At 31.5% G+C, this 23,247-nt stretch overlaps 3 protein-coding genes and 1 long non-coding RNA gene across 4 annotated transcripts; all 4 read left to right on the top strand.

The window, feature by feature from the left end:
• Nucleotides 1-30: 30 nt before the first annotated feature.
• LOC144839392 (uncharacterized) lies at nt 31-788 on the top strand. Its single transcript, XR_013611741.1, has 3 exons — nt 31-102; nt 237-282; nt 480-788. It is a non-coding gene; the product is annotated as an uncharacterized LOC144839392 (long non-coding RNA).
• Nucleotides 789-2,286: 1,498 nt separating this feature from the next.
• Nucleotides 2,287-4,794, top strand: LOC144839204 (cyclic GMP-AMP synthase-like receptor 3). The gene is made up of 5 exons (XM_078694518.1): nt 2,287-3,242; nt 3,601-3,637; nt 4,089-4,119; nt 4,498-4,538; nt 4,669-4,794. The coding sequence occupies exons 1-5, from the start codon at nt 2,287-2,289 to the stop codon at nt 4,792-4,794; spliced, it is 1,191 nt and encodes a 396-aa protein (XP_078550644.1).
• A 1,373-nt stretch (nt 4,795-6,167) lies between these two features.
• On the top strand, nt 6,168-15,613 carry LOC144840005 (glutamate-rich WD repeat-containing protein 1-like). The gene is made up of 7 exons (XM_078695619.1): nt 6,168-6,392; nt 10,811-10,897; nt 12,104-12,276; nt 12,968-13,163; nt 13,302-13,444; nt 13,882-14,076; nt 14,375-15,613. Exons 1-7 carry the CDS (start codon nt 6,197-6,199, stop codon nt 14,693-14,695), a joined length of 1,311 nt encoding a protein of 436 aa, XP_078551745.1. The 5' UTR covers nt 6,168-6,196; the 3' UTR covers nt 14,696-15,613.
• A 295-nt stretch (nt 15,614-15,908) lies between these two features.
• LOC144841372 (SUMO-conjugating enzyme UBC9-A) lies at nt 15,909-22,048 on the top strand. The gene is made up of 8 exons (XM_078697692.1): nt 15,909-16,023; nt 16,449-16,548; nt 18,206-18,269; nt 18,574-18,593; nt 18,752-18,824; nt 19,137-19,246; nt 19,540-19,619; nt 19,986-22,048. The coding sequence occupies exons 2-8, from the start codon at nt 16,483-16,485 to the stop codon at nt 20,044-20,046; spliced, it is 474 nt and encodes a 157-aa protein (XP_078553818.1). The 5' UTR covers nt 15,909-16,023; nt 16,449-16,482; the 3' UTR covers nt 20,047-22,048.
• Nucleotides 22,049-23,247: the final 1,199 nt, after the last annotated feature.

Here is a 23,247-nt window from a genome sequence, read left to right as displayed (position 1 = left end):
CTTTTTCTGTGTAAAAGTACGCCAGGTCTATTATTTTCTAAACTTGATGTTCATTTTTTAGCAACTAATTCATCAGTAAGTTCAGAAGATGTTCTGAATGAGGTAAGTACATGGGTTTTTTAAATTTTATTTTGTACAAATAATCACATTTTGATTATATTATTAATAACAATATTACTAATAGTAATAATTAACCAATGGAAATTATAATGATTTATGATAAACTTAATTTTTAGGAAATGGATATTGAAGCCCAGCCACTGATCAACAGGCCTACCGATGGTAATGCTTTTATTCATAATTGTGTCGTTTTTATTACATTCAGAGCGAGTTTTTTTATTGCTCATATGTACCTTGGGTAATATTGTTTATAGGCTAATTAGTATATTTGAATATAATTTATGTTTTTTTAAGCTGTAGTTTCTTAGATTTAATTTACTTATTTCTTTAAAACGGAAACCAATGTATTTAGTTTTCAGAGGAAATGGACATGGAAATGAAGAAGCCGACAAAACAAAGATCTTGTGCATGTTGCTTAATTAGTTAATTTGTTGTGTTTATCATAATAATGCTTATTGGATTGTTGCTATACTTTAAATACAAAAGTACCTGACGTGAATAATCTTTACCTGAAACGTTCAGTGTTGAAGCGACTTCAAGATTTTTATTTGAAGCCTTCCCACAAAATGAGCATAATCATTAAAATACTTAAAAGTTGTAGTCCTACTTAAGCGATAAGAATTAAAGTTCAATACACCCTTTTTTATTTTTCAACCAAATAGGAACTTGTAATATAAATTTACCATTATTGTATAATAACCGGCCATATTTTATATTTTTGTACCATTTTAATTACCGGTTATTTATTATATTCTGACAAAACTACTTTTATGTAATAAATTAAACGTCAAGCAAAATGATATTAATAGTATTGTATTATACTTTAATAATTATAATATTTAATTAATAATATTTTAAAATATTATATTTCCTACTTTATAGGCCTACTTGTTATTCCTTATAATATTTCACCTTACTTTTGCTATATACTATACAGAGTCCAGTCTTAATGAATAGTATTCTTTATTTAATAAAAAACAAAACCATGTTTAATACTGTCTACATACATCTCATGATAACAATTTCTACGGCATATCGAATGATATTTCATGTTTTGGAAAACGCGTTTCATCCTATGCAAGTATACAGTAAAATAAACTTTTAAACGTTTTAAATTAGTTTTACATTATACTTACTTCCCATCCCTGTATTGTTTATTTTCACTTTTGGTTTATTTCGAACTTTATTAATTCGAATTTTCAAATTAATAATTCTTTATTTCGAATTATTAATTCGTTATTTCTAAAATTAATATTTTGGTTGGCCCTAATGGGCTTTCGAACTATAGTGACCTCCGTAGTGAAAACCGTAGTACGTACGTATAGTCCTACAATATTCTACGTACGTGATCATTTGTTTAAGCCATGTCCCTCCGGTAATAGAAATATTTGATTTTGTTGCAATTGTTTGATAAATGATGTAAATAAACTCATCCAAAACGTTAATTACGTATATCAAATGAACAAAATGGGCTCACTTTTTGACAATAGCCCCCTCTAAAATTATTATTAATATTGTTGTTGGCGATCGATGGGATGAAGCCACGTAGGCTATTTCATCAGCGTACAAAGTTGATATAAAATGTAGTAGAAGCCGTACATGTTTTTGTTTGATTTTAGTAATAATTATACGTATTAATTATCCGACGTAGTGTTGATTTTACTATTGTCAAGTCGATCAATCAAATACAGTATATCGTACGTATTATTGGCAGTTTATGTCCACTCATTGTAAATTCCCTAATACAACCTAACGTCATTAGTCGGACCTGTCAGTTAATGTACACATTACATTTTCACGTTGGTAAGTTAATAGTAGGAGGGCCTTTCACCAGGAGGGGAATCCGAGAGTATTTACGGTGTAATTCTTATACATTAGCTTTCATAAAATATGTCACGCTTTGACTTGATTTTACTATCAAATTGTTGAAGTTAAATAAAATGAATAATAAAAAAAAAATCCACACGAATGACACTGTGTATGGTTGGGTTAAGAGCGTATCCAAAAAGCTACGTCAAATTAATATGCAACTTCAGGGTGCAACTTCAGGTGATATTCTAATTCTCATCCGCCCAAGCAGTTTCCTCAGTATCCAGTTCCATCTCTAAATGTACACATTCCACTCGCCCTAATTGCATATAATTACGTTTTTGGTTAAGGGAAAAGATGGTATTATCGGTTGAACTGATAGAGTACTATAAAAAACATGCAACATTCTCAAATCAAGAAAACGAGAAAGCAAATCAGATTGTTGAAAGAATTGAAAACATTATTAAACACTTTTTAAAACGCACAAAACTGGAAGAACTGCCATACACATTTGGTAATCTACTGCATCAGGGTAGTAGCTACGAGGGGCTAAAAGTGATCAAGCCAGACGAGTTTGACCTCATGTTACCACTAAAGTTAAATGAGCCTGACTGGGAAATAAAGAAACCTCACGGACCATACGAAACACCAGGATATTTCTTCATAAAAAAGAAACGAATCTATTTAAATCCAAAAGAGATCAAACAAACATTCCAATCGATTTTACAAAAAGTAATCAATCGAATACAACAAAGAAATACTATAACTTTGCGAGCATCCTCTGGCCCTGCACTAACACTTAATATTTGCTATGCTGACAATTTAAAAATGTGCATTGATATCGTTCCAGCTATAAGCCTTAACGGTAGATTATTTGTCACAAAACGTCATCCAAATGCAACTGACAAAAAACAGGATTTGTATCATAAAATGTGGCGCGAGAGTTTCTCTGAGAAAGAAAAACAAATCGTTAAAAATATGGATAGCTTCAACGAATGTCGCAAGAAGTGTCTAAAAATCCTGAAAACAATTAGAATTGTGAATCCATGTACGCAACTTAGATGCCTGTCTTCATATCAACTTAAGACATGCATGTTATATCTAAATAAAAGGGATGTTGGCCCATGGAATGAAGCATGCATCGACAAACGTTTTATGGATCTGCTGTTGATACTTATCGAATTCTTAAATCGTGAAAGCATGGAAAATTTCTTTGAACCTGGTATAGATCTGTTTGCAGAATTAGATTACAAGGCAATACAAGATACCAAGGTGTGGCTTAATAATGCGATTATTGAAGATTCGCTATGTAGGTAAGCATGGTTGAATTAATATTTTTGGTGTGAAACCTACTGCAATTTATTTAACGTTGATCATGCCTAGCACATTACTATCATCAATGCCAACCACTTCACTAACTGTAATTATTGTACTTAATTGAAAAGGAATAGAAATTATTAAACATTGTTACATAGGTAAGCATGGCACAATTTTATATGTGTTACCTATCTGTAATCAAACATTGATATCCAAATCAATAATCAAGTTGATCAATACTGAATCACAATACCCATTCATCATACCATCCAACCCATTCACTGACTGTAATCATTTTACAATTGTGGATATTTTTTAAAAAAGGAAACACATTTTCATAATTTTATTTTTTAGAGTGCAACAATCAGAATCAGAGAGTTCCGGTGGTCCGGTAAGCATGATTATTTTCTGTTTATGTATATCGTACCTAAGGCCTATGTATTGCGCCCGACATTTTATTAAAATTAAATATAATATTAAAGAATTTGTTATTTTGTCCAATATTAACGTTAAAATGAGTGACTGAATTAGCAGTTAGAGAGTGAAGCCTTGTGAAGATTAAGATTGTCTGACCCTGGCTCGTCACTCTGCGGATTTCCATACCGCCCCGGGTAGCATCTTTCTGACGAAAGAAAATAGAATCTTGATTTTAGAATACTGTTAACGTCTCTGTTCTATATTTCAGGAGTGGAGAGGTATGATATATTTGAACACATATGATGACGGTAATGAATTAAATAACAATAGGGGCCTAATTATAATACACGTCCGTTATATAATTTTTATTTTTTCTAAATGCTGTATTTTCCAATAAATTTTAAAAAGTTGTTATCGTATACTAGGAAGACTCTGAAAGTAACTCATGTGATGAAGGTATTCTGTATTTAATACAAATCGATATTCTAGGCCTCATGATTGTGATTTTCGTTATTTGTCGTCGTTTAGTACCATTAAACATTTTTAAGTTTGAAGTTTTCTATGATGATCTGGAATCTGAAAGTAACTCAATAGTTGATGGTGATGCTTTATTCACTGAATTTAAATATCAATATAGACTTATAACTGTAGGCCTACATGATTGACAATCATGAGTGTTTGTAATCTTTTTTGTTCAGATTCTTTTTTTGTATGTTTGTAGAGTAATTCATTTGAAAATGGTTAACATTCAAATTGTTTACCACCATTAAGTTCTTTTTCTGTGTAAAAGTACGCCAGGTCTATTATTTTCTAAACTTGATGTTCATTTTTTAGCAACTAATTCATCAGTAAGTTCAGAAGATGTTCTGAATGAGGTAAGTACATGGGTTTTTTTTAAATTTTATTTTGTATAAATAATCACATTTTGATTATATTATTAATTACAATATTACTAATAATTAACCAATGGAAATTATAATGATTTATGATAAACTTAATTTTTAGGAAATGGATGATGAAGCCCAGCCACTGATCAACAGTCCTACCGGTGGTAATGCTTTTATTCATAATTGTGTCGTTTTTATTACATTCAGAGCGAGTTTTTTTATTGCTCAGATGTACCTTGGGTAATATTGTTTATAGGCTAATTAGTATATTTGAATATAATTTATGTTTTTTTAAACTGTAGTTTCTTAGATTTAATTTACTTATTTCTTTAAAACGGAAACCAATGTATTTTGTTTTCAGAGGAAATGGACATGGAAATGAAGAAGCCGACAAAACAAATATCTTGTGCATGTTGCTTAATTAGTCTTCTTGTTGTGTTTATCATAATAATGCTTATTGGATTGTTTCTATACTTTAAATACAAACGTACCTGAATAAACTTTACCTGAAACTTTCCGGTGTTAAAGCGACTTTTAGATTTTTATTTGTACCCTTCCCACAAAATAACAAATTGAGTGGACGACAGAGGCCTTCGGAGTCTTACTTAAACGATAAGAATTAAAGTTTTTTTTAAACTTTTTTTTATTTTTCATCCTCACCCCACCACAACAAATTAGACACTTGTAATAATTTACCTTTATTGTATCATAACCGGTCATATTTTATATTTTTGTACCATTTTAATTATAAGTCATTTGTTATATTTTGACAAAAATACTTTTATATAATAGGTTAAACGTTAGTACAAGCATAATTATATATTATATTATATTAAATATTATATTTTACGTTATACTTGTTATTCATAAGTTGTTGTGTTAACATATTCCCACAACACTAATACATATTGCGAATTACATTAAAGTACAAATTTATTGTGTTGATATTAAATTCGATAGTTAAAGTCTCTTGAATGTTATACATTTTTAAAACTAGAAAGCCACTCCGAGAGTGCATACCTCCGCCTATTGTAAAATTCTCCTATGATAAGATTTCTCCGGTAAAAAAAATATATATATATACGGTCTTAATGCTGTTTGTTATTTAGGCTAATTTCACACTACAAGCATGTGTATGAGTTTGGTGTAATGGTTATGTAACAAGCCTTTCAATAAACAATAGCTTCAGTATACTAAAAAGTGGTCCAGAATTGGGACCATGGTCCCAAATGGTCCCAAAATGTAATGGAATGGTCCTTGACCACATATCTATCTGTATATTCATTGGTAAAGATCTTGTAATTACTTTTTGAGTAATCCTGGGCGGAGGTAAACAAAGGACTCAACTACATACTCTGTCGCAACTCTTTTATATTATAATATAAAAGAGTTATTATGGCTCTGAGTATAAACAGAGCCATATATAGAGAGAGTTACAAACACGGCTTCTAATCCATTCAATGTCGAAACTCTCTCCCCATATGGCTCTGAGTATAAACAGAGCCATATATATAATATATGGCTCTGAGTATAAAACAATAATAGCGCCATCTATAATCTAAAATACTGGAGTACACATTTACAACTAGCAGTTTTTAAAAAAACGTGTTTTGTGAAGAAACCTCGAGAGGAGTTGTTTTGTGTTAATGCTAAGAATGTCGAATGAACATGATGGAGAGAGTAGTGACGAAATGGAAGTACTTGAAGGTAATAATAGTGACAATGATGCGGAAGACAGCAACATGGAAATAAAGGCATACATCCCAGGGGGAGAACTGACAGATGGAGAAGAGCTGGTTAGGGACGAATCAGCATACCACATGTACCACCAGGCACAAACAGGTTGGTTCGCACGTACATCCATCATTATGCCTACTAGGCTCACTCGGTTCAGTTAATTTATGGCCTAGGCCTAGCTAATTCAAAGTATTTAGGACTAGCTAAATAAGAAATTTAAGGCCTGCTACTAGTACCAGAGGCTTATTTATATATTATAGGCCTAGGGCCTAGGCCTACTCTAGGCTAGTACTAGCTAGTACAGTTAGGCCTAGTAGTATTTTAAAATTTTGAGTATGTTTTTTATTGTATAATTTGTCGTATTCGATTGGGAACTTTCGTTGTCAACGTAAAGATTCGTTGAGTACTTTTTGTATTCGAATTGTAAATTTGTGCTCAACAGAAAGTCATTCGAATAGAAAACGTTGACAACGAAAGCTTTTTCGTTAAGAACAATCTCAACGCTCAAAATACTCCGTTAAAGAAGTACTCAACGGAAAAACTGTACTCAACGGTGAAAGTCTAAATCGAATACGACAATTGGTAAAAACGCAGTTGCTACGTCTACGCTACACCTAGTCGTAGATGCAATTCCTGTGCTATATCTAGGGCTACACTTGACTCGATCGAGCTAAAGGCCATTGTAACCTAAAATACCATCCCTCTATAGGGGGCATTCCACAGTATTTTTTTGTTACGGACGGGACATTTTTGAGAATATAACTAGACATATCTTAGAAATAAAAAAGAATACAAGATTCAAAGTAGAATAAATGTATACATATATGGCCAATGTTTATTATGAAAGTCAAAAAAAGAAAAAAGACTGTACAAAAAAAATTTTATTATGAAAATTGTATGCGTCGCGGATGGGACGGCAAATGGACATGACTTTTGAGAAGGTTTACGTATTGTAATATTTCTCCTCATTTAAAAGAGATTTTAAAATTTGTTTTGTATTATTATGTTGCCAGATAGTTGTTTTAGATAACTGAATATTAATTATAAAAATTGAACTGCAAATTTATTAATAAATATGATTTATATGTCGTTACGGACGGGACATTTCTAACGTCGCGGACAGGACAACTTTGTCCACGTTAAAAAATTGTATAATTTTGCTATTAAAAAAATTTAAAAATAAGTTTTTTACATCAATGTAATCTTTTATTTACAAATAAAAATATAATTCAACCTTTGAAACACTGTTTAAAAGTTTATGTCAAGTGAAAATATTAAAATTCATAAATATGAAATATTATTTATAAAATTAATTATTCGAAGAGTTATAACGAGAAGCAATATTGTAAAATGTTATCAAAATATTTATTTACACTAATATAAAAGTTATGCTTGGCATATTAAACAAGACTTCAAGATATTAACACATTTAAGGCGAATCTTTAAAAATTGGCGTTGGCGTTTGACGTCTGAATTTGTTAGTGGATCCAAGTTGCATCTGAAATTTTCTTCTATCCTTGCTTGGATTTAATAACTGTAGGCCTACTTCTATTAAAATTCAATCTTAATTATTTAGTGACTGATTTATAAAAGGTTCTTGGTTGCAAATTCACCAAAGAATGAAATCTACAAAGCGATGACCGCACCCAATACTCCCAGGTCATGTTGTTTTGGATTTAGGTATTGTTCTTTTGTGGATTGTTATTTTAAATACAGACCACTGTGTTTTGTGATTAATAAACAACAGTTAACACCTTTTTACAGTACTTCTCAGCCTACAGTACAAAAACACTTTTTAATTCTTACAATATTGTCATCACAATCACATTCATAAAAAAAATGTCCCATCCGTAACATTCAATAAATTTTGATAGTAATGTTTTTTTAATAAAAAAATACAAGTTTTAAAAAACTTGTTTAAATCTATTGCAATTTAATATCCTTAGGAGTTGAAAATTAAGATTTAAAATTAGGAATTAAATAACAATTTTAAAGCCATTACTTCAATAAACACAAGTGAGGAAAAAACCCCGATCGAAATGTCTCAGAAGTAACAATTATGAATTTTGAAATGCAAGTATGAAATTAATAAACAATAACTAATTTTAATAAAATACTTTATTATGAATAATTGGAGCTTACTTTGAAAAAAAAGTAAAGTTCTGCAGTATATTTATGGGCAAAAATGTTAACAAGATGCATGGTTTTATTATGAAATAAAAAGGATTTAAATGATATGTCCTGTCCTTAACAAAAATGTCTGGCCCGTGCCTACGAAAAATGTCATCAATATATTTTTGAATATGATATTTTCACCAAAAGTTTCAAAATATTTGTTTATAATGTATTGCATATAGTTTTAAAAGGAGAAAACAAAATATTAAATTGTGGTATCAATACTTTTAACTGAAATGTAAAAAACACCATAAAACTACTATTAAAATGTCGCGGATGGGACAATTATGAATTTTGAAATGTATATATGAAATTTAATAAACAAAATATGTGTTATAAAATGCTTGAATATGTACAATAGGGATATAGAGTAACTATATCTGGCAAAAAAATGTTCAAAATATGCATGGTTTGTGAAATAATTAGGATTTAAATGATACGTCCCGTCCGTAACAAAAATGTCCCGTCCGTAACAATATATTTTTGAAATATGATATTTTCATCAAAATCTAAAATTTTCAAAAAATTTGTTCATGATATAATGAGATATAGTCCTCAGGAGGAGAAAATGAAGTATCAAGATTTTTGCATCATTACTTTTAAAATAAATGTAAAAAAACCGCCTAAAACGTTGCGGACGGGACATTTATGAATTTGAAATGGATGTATGAAATTAATAAACAACAAAATTTTAATTAAATACTTGATTATGTATTATTGAGACATAAAGTAACTATATCTGTTGAAAAAACAGTAATAAGATGCATAGTTTATGAAATAAATAGGATTAAAAATGTCCCGTCCGTAACTCCAAATATGACTTTTTCATATTTAATATTCAATAACTTAAAAAATCAATATCAGAAAAATAAAAAAAATGTTATTTAATAAACTTCAACATGTCTACTTTGAGAAATGGCCAAGAGTTACATCAAAATCAGTAAATGAAATTTTTAAACCCACGGACCAAATACTGTGGAATGCCCCATAGACTATAGGAAATGATCAGAAAATTTGCCAATTTGCCTTGCCGTCCTGCTTCACTCGCCGGCCCGACCGACCCAGCCAATCCTCTTGGTACAATTTGAACACACAATAACACAGAATGTCTTGCAATACAATTTTTAATTGAACAACTAACTTGTCATTGTCATTATAAAATCGATCCTGCTAAAAGATTTACTTGTATGCGTTATATAATTAGGCCTAGGTGTATTACCATTACCATTTTGAGTAAAAAACACATATCTCAAAGGTAAAAAGAATTTGACAATAAAGATATTATCGTATCATATGATATCTTTATTCACCTTTTTCAACAGAAAGACTGTACACTTTACACCTTACAGTATGCAAATGGACAGCTCTATTTTTACAAAGTGTATATTGATACCAGGCTTGTTTAAATAGTTACCATTCATTACTACTGTACAAGACATGTTTTATGATCAATTTTCCTGAATCAATAAGTAATAAAGAATAGCGAGTACAATTGAAATGAAATTTTAGAGCCAATTACAAGTTTGCTGTAAAGTTTATGATGTTTATTGAGTATTGATTGAATTGCATGTTGTACAGTAATAAAAATAATACATTTTTAATAGAATGCAGAGTGGGTGCATTATTTGTAATGCATACAAAATTATTAAACTAATTCATTTTCCTTCAAGTTTCCATTTTATATAAGAATGAAGATAATTGACAACAGTGTGTGTGCAGTACATTTTACTGTATTTCATTTTGAAGATAAGTAAAATTAATTCTTAAATATTAAACTCAAAAATGTATTGTAGATTGAGAAGTATCCTATATATTTAAGCTTAGAGTATGCGATTTTTCTTTTTCTGTTTGTACGTTCGTTCATATGCATGAAATTTTCTGAAATAAAAGAAATTGAAAATTGTAACATAAAAACCAGCAACACAAAACATGACAAATAGTTCTTGTAGTAACAGTTGGACAAACTCTATTTCGAAAATAAAAAGGAAAGGCTTCTTGGTATAATTCTAAAGCTCTGTCTATACTATCAAACTTGATATCCACATACAGTATATGGATATGATCATGATCACATATCACTACCATATTATTTGGGCACATCACACTTTTTTGTTGTTTGATAACTGTGTAGACAGAGCTTAATATTTGTTTGACTTAATACTTGCTTTAAAACTGAGGGTAAAAGGTTTATGTACTAAAATAGAACTGCGTACCATTTGCTAAATTGGTGGTTTGCAGCAATTATCTACTTACACTATAAGATCTTTGAAAACAAATTTATAATTATATTTTCTTGCGAATATACCATTACAGTAATAGATTTATTTATAATTTTTTTTTTTTTTTAGGGGATCCCTGTTTAAGTTTTGATGTGATACGTGATCAGCTTGGGAATGATCGATCAACTTACCCACACACAGCCTACCTTGTCGCAGGTAGGTATCTGGTTATTTGTGTAGACCATTGAAATTTTATAATTATTGAAATAAAAAATTAATTAAACCTTTTAGGTTAGTAATTAATTAATTCATTTTTTAAAAAGTCAAAATAAGAATTAACAGTAATATGCACTTAACTTTTTAATTTAATAATTCATTTCAAAATATAATATTTAAGTCCGACTATAAACTTATACTGTAGTGTTACATTACATACAGTATAATATTAAACAATGTTATCTTGTAAGCTTATAAGATTGAATGATAATACTTTGTTACTTAGCAACAGCTTGCAATTATGATTATTTTAATAAAATATCCATGATATTTTGACATTTAAATTATAATATTCTGTAATATTCTAGGATAATAAAAATTATTCATTCATTATATATTGAATGCATCAAATTGATTAAAAAACAGAAGCTGCTTATTTAATTTATAATTATTATTATAATTGTATAATAATCAATCAATTTGAGATGTTTAAAACAGTCTTCACTGACTGAACTGATTATATTGTATTATCAAGGTTAATTAATGTCTATACTGTAGTCACAATGTCAATTGATCCTGTAATTTCACTTCAAGACTAGACTACTGTATAATACCCCTTTCACACCAAAAGCAAAGAGATACTCCGGAGACACTCCGGAGTTGACGCCCCGCTGTTTGGCGTGAAAGGTAAAATCAAGCAACTCCGAAGTTTAAAACAAACAAAATAGAGTGCGACATTTACAATTTCATTTTATAAACCCCGGTGTTGCTAGGTTGGTGTGAAAGGGGTTTCTCGACATTTTGAATGGTCATAAAACCCCGGGGTGTCTCCGGAGATCACTCCGGAGTTTTGGTGTGAAAGGGATATAATACAAGGCGGCAATCTTGTTCACAAGACAAACATATACACAAGATGCTCTACATACAGTAAACAAAGTCTTTGGGAGTGCAGTTGTAAATTGTCATTAGAAAAAAATCTGGTATAACAGGATTTGAACTCATAATTCTTGAATTGGTAGCCAAGCATCATAACCACCAAGCCACAACTCATTTCATTTGGTAGCCAAGCATCATAACCACCAAGCCACAACTCATTTCATTTTCAAATTGCATTTACTGTATGTGAGTGCATGTTATTATGCCTTATTGATCAGATTGTAATTCAAACCATTATAAATCTGATTAACTTGTTATTTGTGTGTCCAGGTACGCAGGCTGAGAAGGCACACTTGAACAGCATCATTGTAATGAAGATGAGTAACTTGTTTAGTAATTGCAAGGATCCATCATCTGACAGTGAGAGTGAAGATGAAGATGAAGAAATGCCAGAACTTAAAAATGAAATGATTAGTATTAATGGATCGGTAAACAGATTAAGGGTAAGAATTAGTAATGTATGAAGTAAAAAAAAAATAAATAAAAGTATCTAAAAAATGTTTTACTGAAATTACTGCAGTAACTACACTACATACATACACATACAGGAATATGTAAAATCATCCTTTATTTCAAATAAATACATAAGAAGGTCACAAACATCTGAGGTCACAGATTAGAGGACCAAGCATATGCAGGGCAAAACAAATACAAAACAAAAATAAAAAGGTAAAAATAGTAGAAAACACATCCAAAAGGCATAAAATCCAGATTGTTATAAAAATTACAGTTTAAAATTGTACATTATTAGAGAACAATTTTCCCACATTGGTTTAAGTGGGCATTCCATATGGTATAGCTACATCATACCAATGCCGTTTTGATTAGTTTTTTATATATTTTTTATTATTTTTTGTTGGTTTCTATGTAGAAGTTCAAATTCAACTTTATTTATCCACAGGTCATTCTCTGGGGCCGTACACATACAACATACAACATATAAATAAATCATATTAAGCTTATTAGGCAGGGTCACTGCAATAAACTGTGTGCGATTACACTTAAACATTCTTGCTATTAATAATTGCATGTACAGGTTAAATAAAGAATAAACAAAATTATGAAAAATTTGACTTGACATAATCCCTATAACTGTTTAACAAACTATGAAATGTTTTCTCTTTTAATTTATAGGTCAGTAAAATAGCAGACAAAGACGTGGTTGCATGCTGGTGTGAAACGGGCAAAGTACACCTATATGATATAAGCCCATCATTACAATCCCTAGAGGTCACAGGTCAACAGAAACCGTTGGTATCGAAGCCTTTACATACATTTACAGGTCATCAGATTGAAGGCTATGCTGTAGATTGGTCAAATTTAGTGCCTGGTAAGTTAACTTTAAATTTTGTATAATTTAATTCAGTAAATACAGTAAAACTTTGCAGACGTAGGAGTATCATTATTTTGCCAGAGGAAACATTCACACATTTCAGCCTTTTCTTGATAAAATTTTGTGGTTTTGCAGGTCGTTTAGCTTCCGGTGATTGTAAGAAAAATATACATGTTTGGAAACTGCAAGATGGCGGTAGCTGGCATGTAGATCAGAGACCATTCACAGGACATACAGACTCAGTAGAAGATATACAGTGGTCCCCTAATGAATCTAATGTAAGTGATGACATTAATGACCTTTTCTGGCATACTATGTTGAAATGATAATCATACTTATATTAGGGAAACTAAAATTTCACCAGTTGCATAATCTTCTTCCTAGAGCGCTTTCCTATAGAGAGCCTACAATTTAAGATTATCTACGACATACGCATTAATGTGTCTTCGGTCGCCACCTACAGTAGACCTAGATACCACCATTGTGTCGAAGAATAGCGATATGATGTACATCACAACTACCCTGTATGCGCACAGTGAATTAACATAACCTAACTTCATGACTAGGTCGTAAGTTGTCGCAAATGAAAAGCTTCTAATATTGCTTGGTGTCCTGTCTCTCTAGCTTCTTAATATCAGACAGCGTATAATATTTCCCCTTGATTCCTAAAAGTGTCAATATTAAAATGTACTGTAATTGTAATCTTGTATTCAAGGTATTTGCATCATGTTCTGTCGATAGCACTATTCGAATATGGGACATACGAGCCGTGCCGAATCAAGCCTGTATGTTAAGTAAAGACGCCCACAGCAGTGATGTGAACGTTATTAGTTGGAATAAGAAAGAACCATTTATTTTATCAGGGGGAGATGATGGTGTTATTAATGTTTGGGATCTACGACAATTTAAGGTGATTATTATTGTTCTGATTCTTTAAATGTTTTTCAGCGAGTCAGGCTTATAAATATGAATAAATCATAAACTTTTATGTATTAGAATTTCTTTGATATTTTTACTGTGCAGTTAGAGGAAAAATAGCAAAATCAGCACTGAGGTTTATGTTACAAGAGTTGACAAAACATTGATTATCTGATAAAAATCCTGAAGTCTGAACAGAAAAAGGACACAACCTTTATTAGTTGAGACAATTAATACCCTTACAATATAAAAAATTATATATATAAAAATTGGTCAAAACTTTTTTGTAGGCAACGTCACCTGTAGCAAAATTCAAACATCACACTGGGCCTATTACATCTGTTGAATGGCATCCGACAGACTCCACCGTGTTTGCTGCATCAGGGGCAGATGATCAACTGACCCTCTGGGATCTTGCCGTTGAGAGGAATCAAGAGGAGACATCAGCATCTGTGGCATCTGCAGAACTTGCTGCTATTCCACCACAGTTGTTGTTTATTCATCAAGGTCAAAAGGACATCAAAGAGCTTCATTGGCATCCGCAGATCTCTGGAACTATTATCAGTACTGCTCTGAGTGGTTTTAATATATTCAAAACCATCAGTGTATAAAATAAATAAATGACAATTGAAAACAAAAATTCAGACCAGATGGAGATCTAAAGATGGCCAAGCAGGAATTAGCACTTCTGTCCCTTTTTTTCCATTTTAGAAAATGACTTTACAGCTAATTTATTTGTGCACTGATTGATGATATTGTAGTCAATTTTGCTACAAGTTTGCCAGCCTTATTTTTTGTTGTCTATGTGGTATCCATGGACCTACCCTACCACTCGTCCTCCCCCTCATCATCAATGCACATGTTAAGTAAAATGCTACTTAAGTTTCCTAGGCTGAACTTTTGCTGTCCTTTTCATGTTAACTTGTCGATGGTTATAAAGATACACATTTGTTTTAATCCTTATTTGGTTATCCTCTAAAATTCTTTTATAAAAAACAAAATCTGCAGTTGCTTATTTAAACGTGCAAAGATCGTATAATATGATATAAGTACAAAAAAAAACTATTGAATCATGCGTGAATTTTTTTGTAATGTATTGTATGCAAATAAGTATTTTGATAACAAATGTTTTAATTGTTCTGTTGTTTTTATTATATTGTTGTTTTTATTATATCATTTAAAACATGGATTTTCCATTTCATACCCATCTAACCACAAGAAACTTGCCAATTACAGGAATGATAAACTATATTTTATATAAACCCATTAAAGGCGTAGGGAATGGATTACAACCCTGGCACTTGGTCAGGATTGAACCCTGGACCTCGAGATTTGAAGCCAAGCACATCAAACCATGAGATTATGTGATTCAAAAGGTTTTAGAAATCTCCGACCATGATAAAGCGCTTAAGCTATAATTTTTACTAATGTTTTATCAAATAACTACAATGTAAATTTAAATGTTTTAATTTATCTAAGCTGAAGAAGCTTAACAATGGGAGTATTGTGAAGAATATAAATAAAGTTTTTATTGAAAATAATGTTTTGTGTACTTTATCTTTAAATTTGATTTGCTTCATACATATTTAAAACAAGACTTTTAGATCATGAAACAATTTGCACAAAATCGGTCATCACTTTCCGGTTGTTTGTGATAGAAACCATTGTTTTTCTAAACTAATATTTAGTTTAAATATAAATCGTTGTTTCAAAATACCACTCGTATAATATCAGAATCGCTACAACTAGTATCATCCTTTATTTCAAATAAAAAAAACATATGTAACAAACATTAATTGAAAACAAAAAGCGAATTTACTGGCAACGCCAAACAACAGAGGGCCAAAGGTCACAATAATTTCAAAAGAAGGTTTTTCGTACGGGACATGCTGAAAAGTGTCTTAGACTTTTCCAACTTGCTATAAAACAGTTTTATTAGGTAAATATTACATATTTGAAATATAAATACTTTGTTAAATTATTCAATTTTTTAAATAAGTCTCTTTAAGCTTCTGAACTAGTGATTTTGTAGACATGATTGATTGAGTTTGTGTTCCTTCTCCAGAGCACCAGAATAGAGAGGGGGCCTAGCCTATTGTCAGTGGTAGGCTGCCTCGTTCCTCAATTACCATAAGAGATATCTTGGACGTTTGGTCCTTTTGTTGACATCAGTTTAGGACGGTCTCTGTTTTTTAAGTAATTAATAACTAGAGTACCTACTGCTCTCTAACATACACTGTAGGCCTGCCTAGTATGATGTATGATACACAAATTCAGAAGAAGCACACACATACTGTATGCCTACATAATAAAATAATTGTATCTTCACAAATAATGCATTTTTTATTTAATAAAATCTTGTAGGTACTGACATCTATCATAAACCATATTTATTAAAATGTCGGGCATAGCAATAGCCCGTCTATCAGAGGAACGCAAAGCATGGAGGAAAGATCACCCATTTGTAAGTATTAAGTCTCCAGAATCAATGTCAAACTGGTTTTTTTGAGGTATAAATTTAGACTTAAAAGTGCAATACTGTACTGTATTTTCTTTATGATGTTAGGCCCTGTTCAGACCCATGGCGTTAGACCGTTTTAGCGTACGACGCTAAAAGAATGTGTGTCTGAACAGTTGGGGATTAGCGTACAACGCGTTGTACAACGGTTGTAACGTTGTAGTGGAAAACGGTTGATAGTACCGTTTTAGCGTACGACGCTACTGTAAGTCAACATTGTATCCAATCAGAACGTTTCCTGTTATGACGCGAAACAAGGTTTGACCTAGGCTGACATCTTGTATCGTCAATGTGTGAGAGATGGATTTCAACAACAAAACGGCCAGAATAAATAATGCCTAACATAACTAGGCTACAAATACAACTGTTAAAAAAAACTAGGCTACAAACTACATGTATCAATTGATTACCATTATATTTTCTAACAAATGAAATAAATAAATGCACCTTGTATTTAAACATAGTGACTACGATCCCGTCCCCTTTTAGGCCTAGCTAAGAGCAATTCACGCATTTCATTCAAGCTAAAAACTAGCGTGGTGGGACATCAAGTCACTCATTCATATATACAAGGCAGACTAGACTGGACAAGTTTAATGCTGAAAACCCCCTAACTCCTAAAAAATTCAGTAAACAAACAAGGGGAGCTGTGTCATTTTTATTAGCAAGTTAAGGTTTTTTTTTTAACTGACTGGTCTGGACTAATCACAATCAATTTTTTCCACCCACATGGTTAACACAATCTCCATCTTCATCATTAGGAGGCCTGCTTTATTTTCGTAACACAAGAGCCCGGGGAAAATGTTTTTTTTACTACAAAATAAAACAATAGAAACAGAAATTTGGCTTTACTATATTTTTCTTAAATAAATGCTGAGGTATGTTTTATTTACGGCAAATTTTGTCATAATTGTAGGGCTGAGATCTAGGCCTATATACAGTGGAAATAATGATGAAAACACGTGGGTAAGAGCACATGAATATGCAACTAGAACCAACCTGAATGACGCACTTCCGTTGTAACGATAATCGTACGCTATGGGTCTGAACACCTCAATTTTTTCTCTGCGGTTTGTAATGTGACCTTGCTAGTAACGTTGTACGCTAAAACGGTCTAACGCCATGGGTCTGAACATAGCCTTAATTGGTTTATCAACACTATACAGTACATACATCAAGGTTTAGGTGACCTTACTCGACCAGCTTATATTAACCTGATATTCCTGCCAACTTTCAGTGGCCAATGCGTGAGACATTAAATTATAATTGTATATAGCAATGTTATTTTAACTCAAAATAATTGTGAAATACACCCTCTATGTTTAATTTTTCGAAGAATTGAGTTGGCTTGTCCTGTACTAACATCAACCATAACATACAAATAAACATAAGCCAAGGTTAATTATGCTCACATTAATTAAATAATGTGCAGCCCTAGGCTATTTTTCAAAATAACAAGTTAATTTCAAAATAATGTTTTTTTTAAATATTTTTATGGATGCGTGATAAATAAATGAGGCATAAAAAATCAGCCCTCAAGCGTGAGAGTTGGCAGTGTACGTATAACCTAATATTTAATTAATTTACACCTGAAATTTTTTAGGGATTTGTTGCTAAACCAATGAAAAATGCAGATGGAACATTAAACCTCATGACATGGGAATGTGGTAAGTTATTTCAATTTTGTAACCATAATTTTTTTACAATCAAATTATATTAAAACTATTAATAAAACTAAATATTTTATAATGATTTTCTATTACTTATATTTTAAGTATTAGTATTTACGAATATTCTATACATAACTATATAATATAAATAATATATACTTACACTGATACAGGGCTCTAGTGTTGCCCCTCTGGATTTAATAATATATGAATTTTAAAAGTTGTATGTTTTGTCATGAAATGTAAAATTCAAACTATGTTTAAAATGTTGTAACGTTGTTTTATGATTTCTTTTCTACAGCAATACCAGGAAAGAAAGGGGTAAGCAATCATGTTCCTTTGAGTCCAATTAAAAATAAATTTGTCACTTCTTATTGTAATTGTAATGTTTTTGAAATAAAATGTTTACTTTTACAACTCAATACTATGTAAAATGTATTCTATTTTTTTGTTATCAAAGTGATGTTTTTGATTTTTAGACGACATGGGAAGGTGGTCTTTATCAACTCAAGATTATTTTCAAAGATGACTATCCCACCACACCGCCCAAATGTATGTAAATTAAGGGACCATGTCAAAATTATTCTACTGAAATACTGCTTTTTTTTCCACTGCAACAAAAATACTATTTTTATTTTAATGTAGACTGTAATAAAGTGTATAATGTTATATATAAAGGCTAAATTTATTGCGTAAGCCTGACAGGGTATCTAATGATCAGCTTTGGCTGGATGAACCACCCTTGTTAAATATTGTAAATGTAATTGTAAGGTCTAAATAGCCTCAGGTTTTTATATACCCACAGTTTAGATTTAATGTACATACTTGATTGCTGTATGTTTAACTTGTCAGTATTTTATTTAGGTAAGTTCGATCCACCTCTGTTTCACCCTAATGTCTATCCATCAGGGACAGTATGTCTGTCTCTGCTTGATGAAGATAAAGATTGGAGACCAGCTGTAACAATTAAGCAGGTAAACTTACTTCTCGGACAAAGACTATAAACCATAGGTCCAGTGTACATGTATAGCTCATGTGCACTTTAAAGAACACACATCCTTTGAGATGAGTAGGGGATACCCCGGTTTACTAGAGTACACACACAACCACTCACACCTAGGCACTGTGGGAGAACAGTAGTTTATTACTGAACAGGCTTTCCAGTATAATGAATACAAGAAATAAATTGAAAAGGACTGAAAATGTATAAATATTTAAATAGTCAGTCAGAAAGTTTACCAATCTTTTTTTCTATTCCCTTTTCAAGATATTGTTAGGAATACAAGATCTTTTAAATGACCCTAACATTAAGGATCCCGCTCAGGCTGAAGCATACACAATTTACAGGTAAACAGTACATTGGGTTTAGCCAACTCAGTTCAACTACTCTAGGTTTCATACTGTAAATCTTCTAATTGTATCCCTGGGTTATTATTCTTTGATTGTTATGAGGTGTCCCCTGAATAAGGGTGTCCCAAAAGGAGATGGTTTTACTATAGTATCCATCAACTTCACAATGCATAGCTACTTTTGTTTTGCTTTTTTTTTTAAATGTTGTGCATTTTCCGTTTTGAGCAAAGTATATTTATTTAATATTTCTTACATTAGGTAAATGCATAGATTTGTCACATTGCATAATGAGAAAATGTTATTATTGTGTGTTTATAAATGAAAAGAAGAATAACAGATATTTTTTGTTTGTTTTTATTTTAGTCAAGACAGGAATGAGTACGATAAGAGAGTGAGACAACAGGCCAAAACATTCGCACCTTAAGCTCTGCAAACAGCACATTTTGTCTTGGACAAGAAAGTGTATTTTTTATCTTGTGATGGAATCTTTATGGATTGTGAATGAATCTAGTAAAAAAAGGATTCAAACATTACCTTTTATAAACAAATTATTCGTTTTTTGGAAATTGCCAGACAATCAAATTTAAATGTCAGTGACGAATTATGATCACACGCTGACAGCGTACAGGTGTGATGAGCTGTACAAAAACAATATATGAAAATGGTGCATTCTTGGTGTTGGGAAGTGTGTATTTAGCACATTAATATGTATTGTAGGCCCTTAAAGTTTGTCTCTGTGTGTAGTATCAGCCTAGTGTCAATTATTAACTACCTCTGCTATCACTATACAACTCCTTTCATGACCTAATCATTTGCTTTGAACTTGTAAAGTTCAGAATGACTGCAAATCTCTGTATATAATAGTTGGTGTAGTATTTTGTATCTCTTGTTTTCACTCTCATCAACCCCAACCCCATCCCACTTCTGAATGTTGCCTTTTTGTACACATGAAAATGCTAAATTGTCTTTTAAACTAGCTATCTGTATAGTAAACTACATAGAAATAGTAAGTTTTGTAGTTAAAAGAATGTTTTGGAAATCAAAATCGTTTGATGAATAGCAAAGGGCAGTATATTATGCTACTGTAGTTGGTAAACATGTTTATATTTTCCATGGAAACATAATGGGACAATTGTTTCAATCATGTTTAGTCTCCAGGTTTTTACCAGGGAAGAAAGATTCACTCTTAGTTGTATGGAAGAGTAAAATTCACTCTTCTGTGTTTACCAGTGAAGAAAGATTCACTCTTAGTTGTATGGAAGAGTGAAATTTACTCTTGTATGCCTATGGGGGAGTAAAATTCACTCTTCTGTGTTTACTAGTGATAAAAGATTCACTCTTAGTTGTATGGAAGAGTGAAATTCACTCTTGTATGGGGAGTAAAATTCATTCTTCTATTTTTACCAGTGAAGAAAGATTCACTCTTAGTTGTGGGCCTATTGAAGAGTGAGATTCACTATGTGTATGGGAGTGTAAAATTCATTCTTCTGTTTTTACAGAAGAAAGATTCACTCTTGCATGTACGAGAGTCATGAAAGAGCGATTCACTCTTGTATGAAAGAGTAAGATTCACTTTTCTGTTTTTTTAACCTGGTAAGAGAAATTGACTCTTAATTATGTTTATAAGATTCAATCTTCTTTTTTTAACCATCCAGCAATGAAAAAAAAAGAGCATGATTTACTCGCTTCCTAGTAACTGTAACAACTATACAAATGTAGAGTGCAAAAAACATAGGTCATTTGTGCCAATGAAAGTAATATATTTATGTCAAAATTGCTAGAGGTTGCAAAATATACGGAACGGCGCTCCATGCCAAACACTTCTTAAACTACGCTTGATTTATGCAAATTTATCTTATGACGTTTTTCCGCTGTTGTGACGTCATTCGACTAAAATAATTATTGAAATTGCAAATTAAACTCAGATTGAAAATAATTCCTGATCAGTCGCCTGTCTTGTTCAACAATATCGCATTTTACTAGGTTTCTTTTTTCGATCGTATACACGTGTCTACTCGTAAAAAATGGGACGGGTTGTAAAGGTAATTTGTTTGGCATTTATTGAGGTATTAATGCGGGTGCTACTACAAGCATAGTGTGTAGGCCTATGCTCACGTCCAAGTTATAAACATGATTCAAACCAATATACAGTACATATGGTAACTTCACTGAATATATGAAAACCGCATTCGTCCCGTCTTTTAGGTTTTACTAGGGAGTCCCTGCTTATACGATAATCAAATCAACTCAAAATGTCAAAAACGTTTCAAAGTGTGTTTATGTTCTGAAATGTTCCTGATATTCACAATGTTTCTGAAATATGATGTACAGATTTGTCGAATTTTTATTTTATCCTATTATTAGAAAACTATTTTATAAAGGTTAACACTTTAATCAAATAAACCCAAAACGCATGTTGTATAATACATATTGTTTTTATTGGTCTTTTTTCAGTTATAATATTTAGTAGCTTAATTTATAGGTGATAATTCAGTGTAATTAATGTAATTAAACAGTTCGTTAGATTTTCTGTAAAAAAAGTAACATAACAAATCATATCTTTGAGGGATTACGAATCGTATACAATTGATTGTATATTCACCACGTGGTTCCTCTCTCTCTCTCGATTTAATACTCGAAATTACTTTTTCAATATGAAATTATGTTCCGATCATGAATTAATAAACTTTTGTAGAACACAAAACAATAAAAGCTGTCTAAAAATTCAGTAACTGACTTATTGAATATTGCTTCTGATTACTACTAATAATCCCAACTAATAGTAATAGGCCTATGCTATAGCAGCAGAATACATTATAATGAAACTATACTGTACTTTTTTTTCGCGACGTTTTTATAGGCAGTTATGTTCAAGAGGACGGAAGCATTAAGAAACTGTATTATAGTTTTATATAAAAGCTGAAAAAATGGGAATTCGTAAACTCGGACTGGGCATGTGCAAAGTACGTCTGGAAGAAGAGAGTACTGAGATGTATGCAGACAGTAGACCTATTCAATAAAGAATGTTTTCGCCGCTGGCTGTTTCTTAAATTATCAATAGTATATTAATTTTTTTTAAAGCATAATTTATTCAAGACAGAAAAATAATTAACAATTAATTAACATTTAATATATTATATATTTAATGTAGGCCCTAATATTCTTGTTTTAGCTTTTCTATCTATTGGTTCACTCTTCCCTCGGGTGTATACACTACACTCGTTCTTGTCTTACCTTTACCAATACAGTAATATTAATTAATAACTCTGTACCACCATCGTTAGCGTTAAACTTAATCCGTTACTTATATAATATTAATAAACTCACGTTACTTCAGAAGCTGGAGCCAGCAACTGCGATAACGGCATGTGGTATAGGTACACTGATTATTCGTCTCTAGGGCGCGCTTAAAACCCATTATGCGCTAGATCAAATAATAAAAAGGAAAAAAACGAATGTGAATGCATAGAAAGAGAAGTGTAGTGTGCGTCACGTATACTGTTCTTGCGGCGTAGGCCTGCTACACGTGATCCGTGTATAAGTACATTTTTAATTTTCTGCACAAAAAGAATAGGCATTTAACTATTAACTTTATGTTTGCCGACTCTATTAAAATATGTATATT

The sequence above is a fragment of the Antedon bifida genome, chromosome 4 (genome assembly GCF_963402885.1).
Source record: "Antedon bifida chromosome 4, ecAntBifi1.1, whole genome shotgun sequence".
Classification (NCBI taxonomy): Eukaryota; Metazoa; Echinodermata; class Crinoidea; order Comatulida; family Antedonidae; genus Antedon; species Antedon bifida.
The sequence above is the reverse complement of the archived record's forward strand: the minus strand, read 5'-3'. Positions and strand labels throughout refer to the sequence as shown.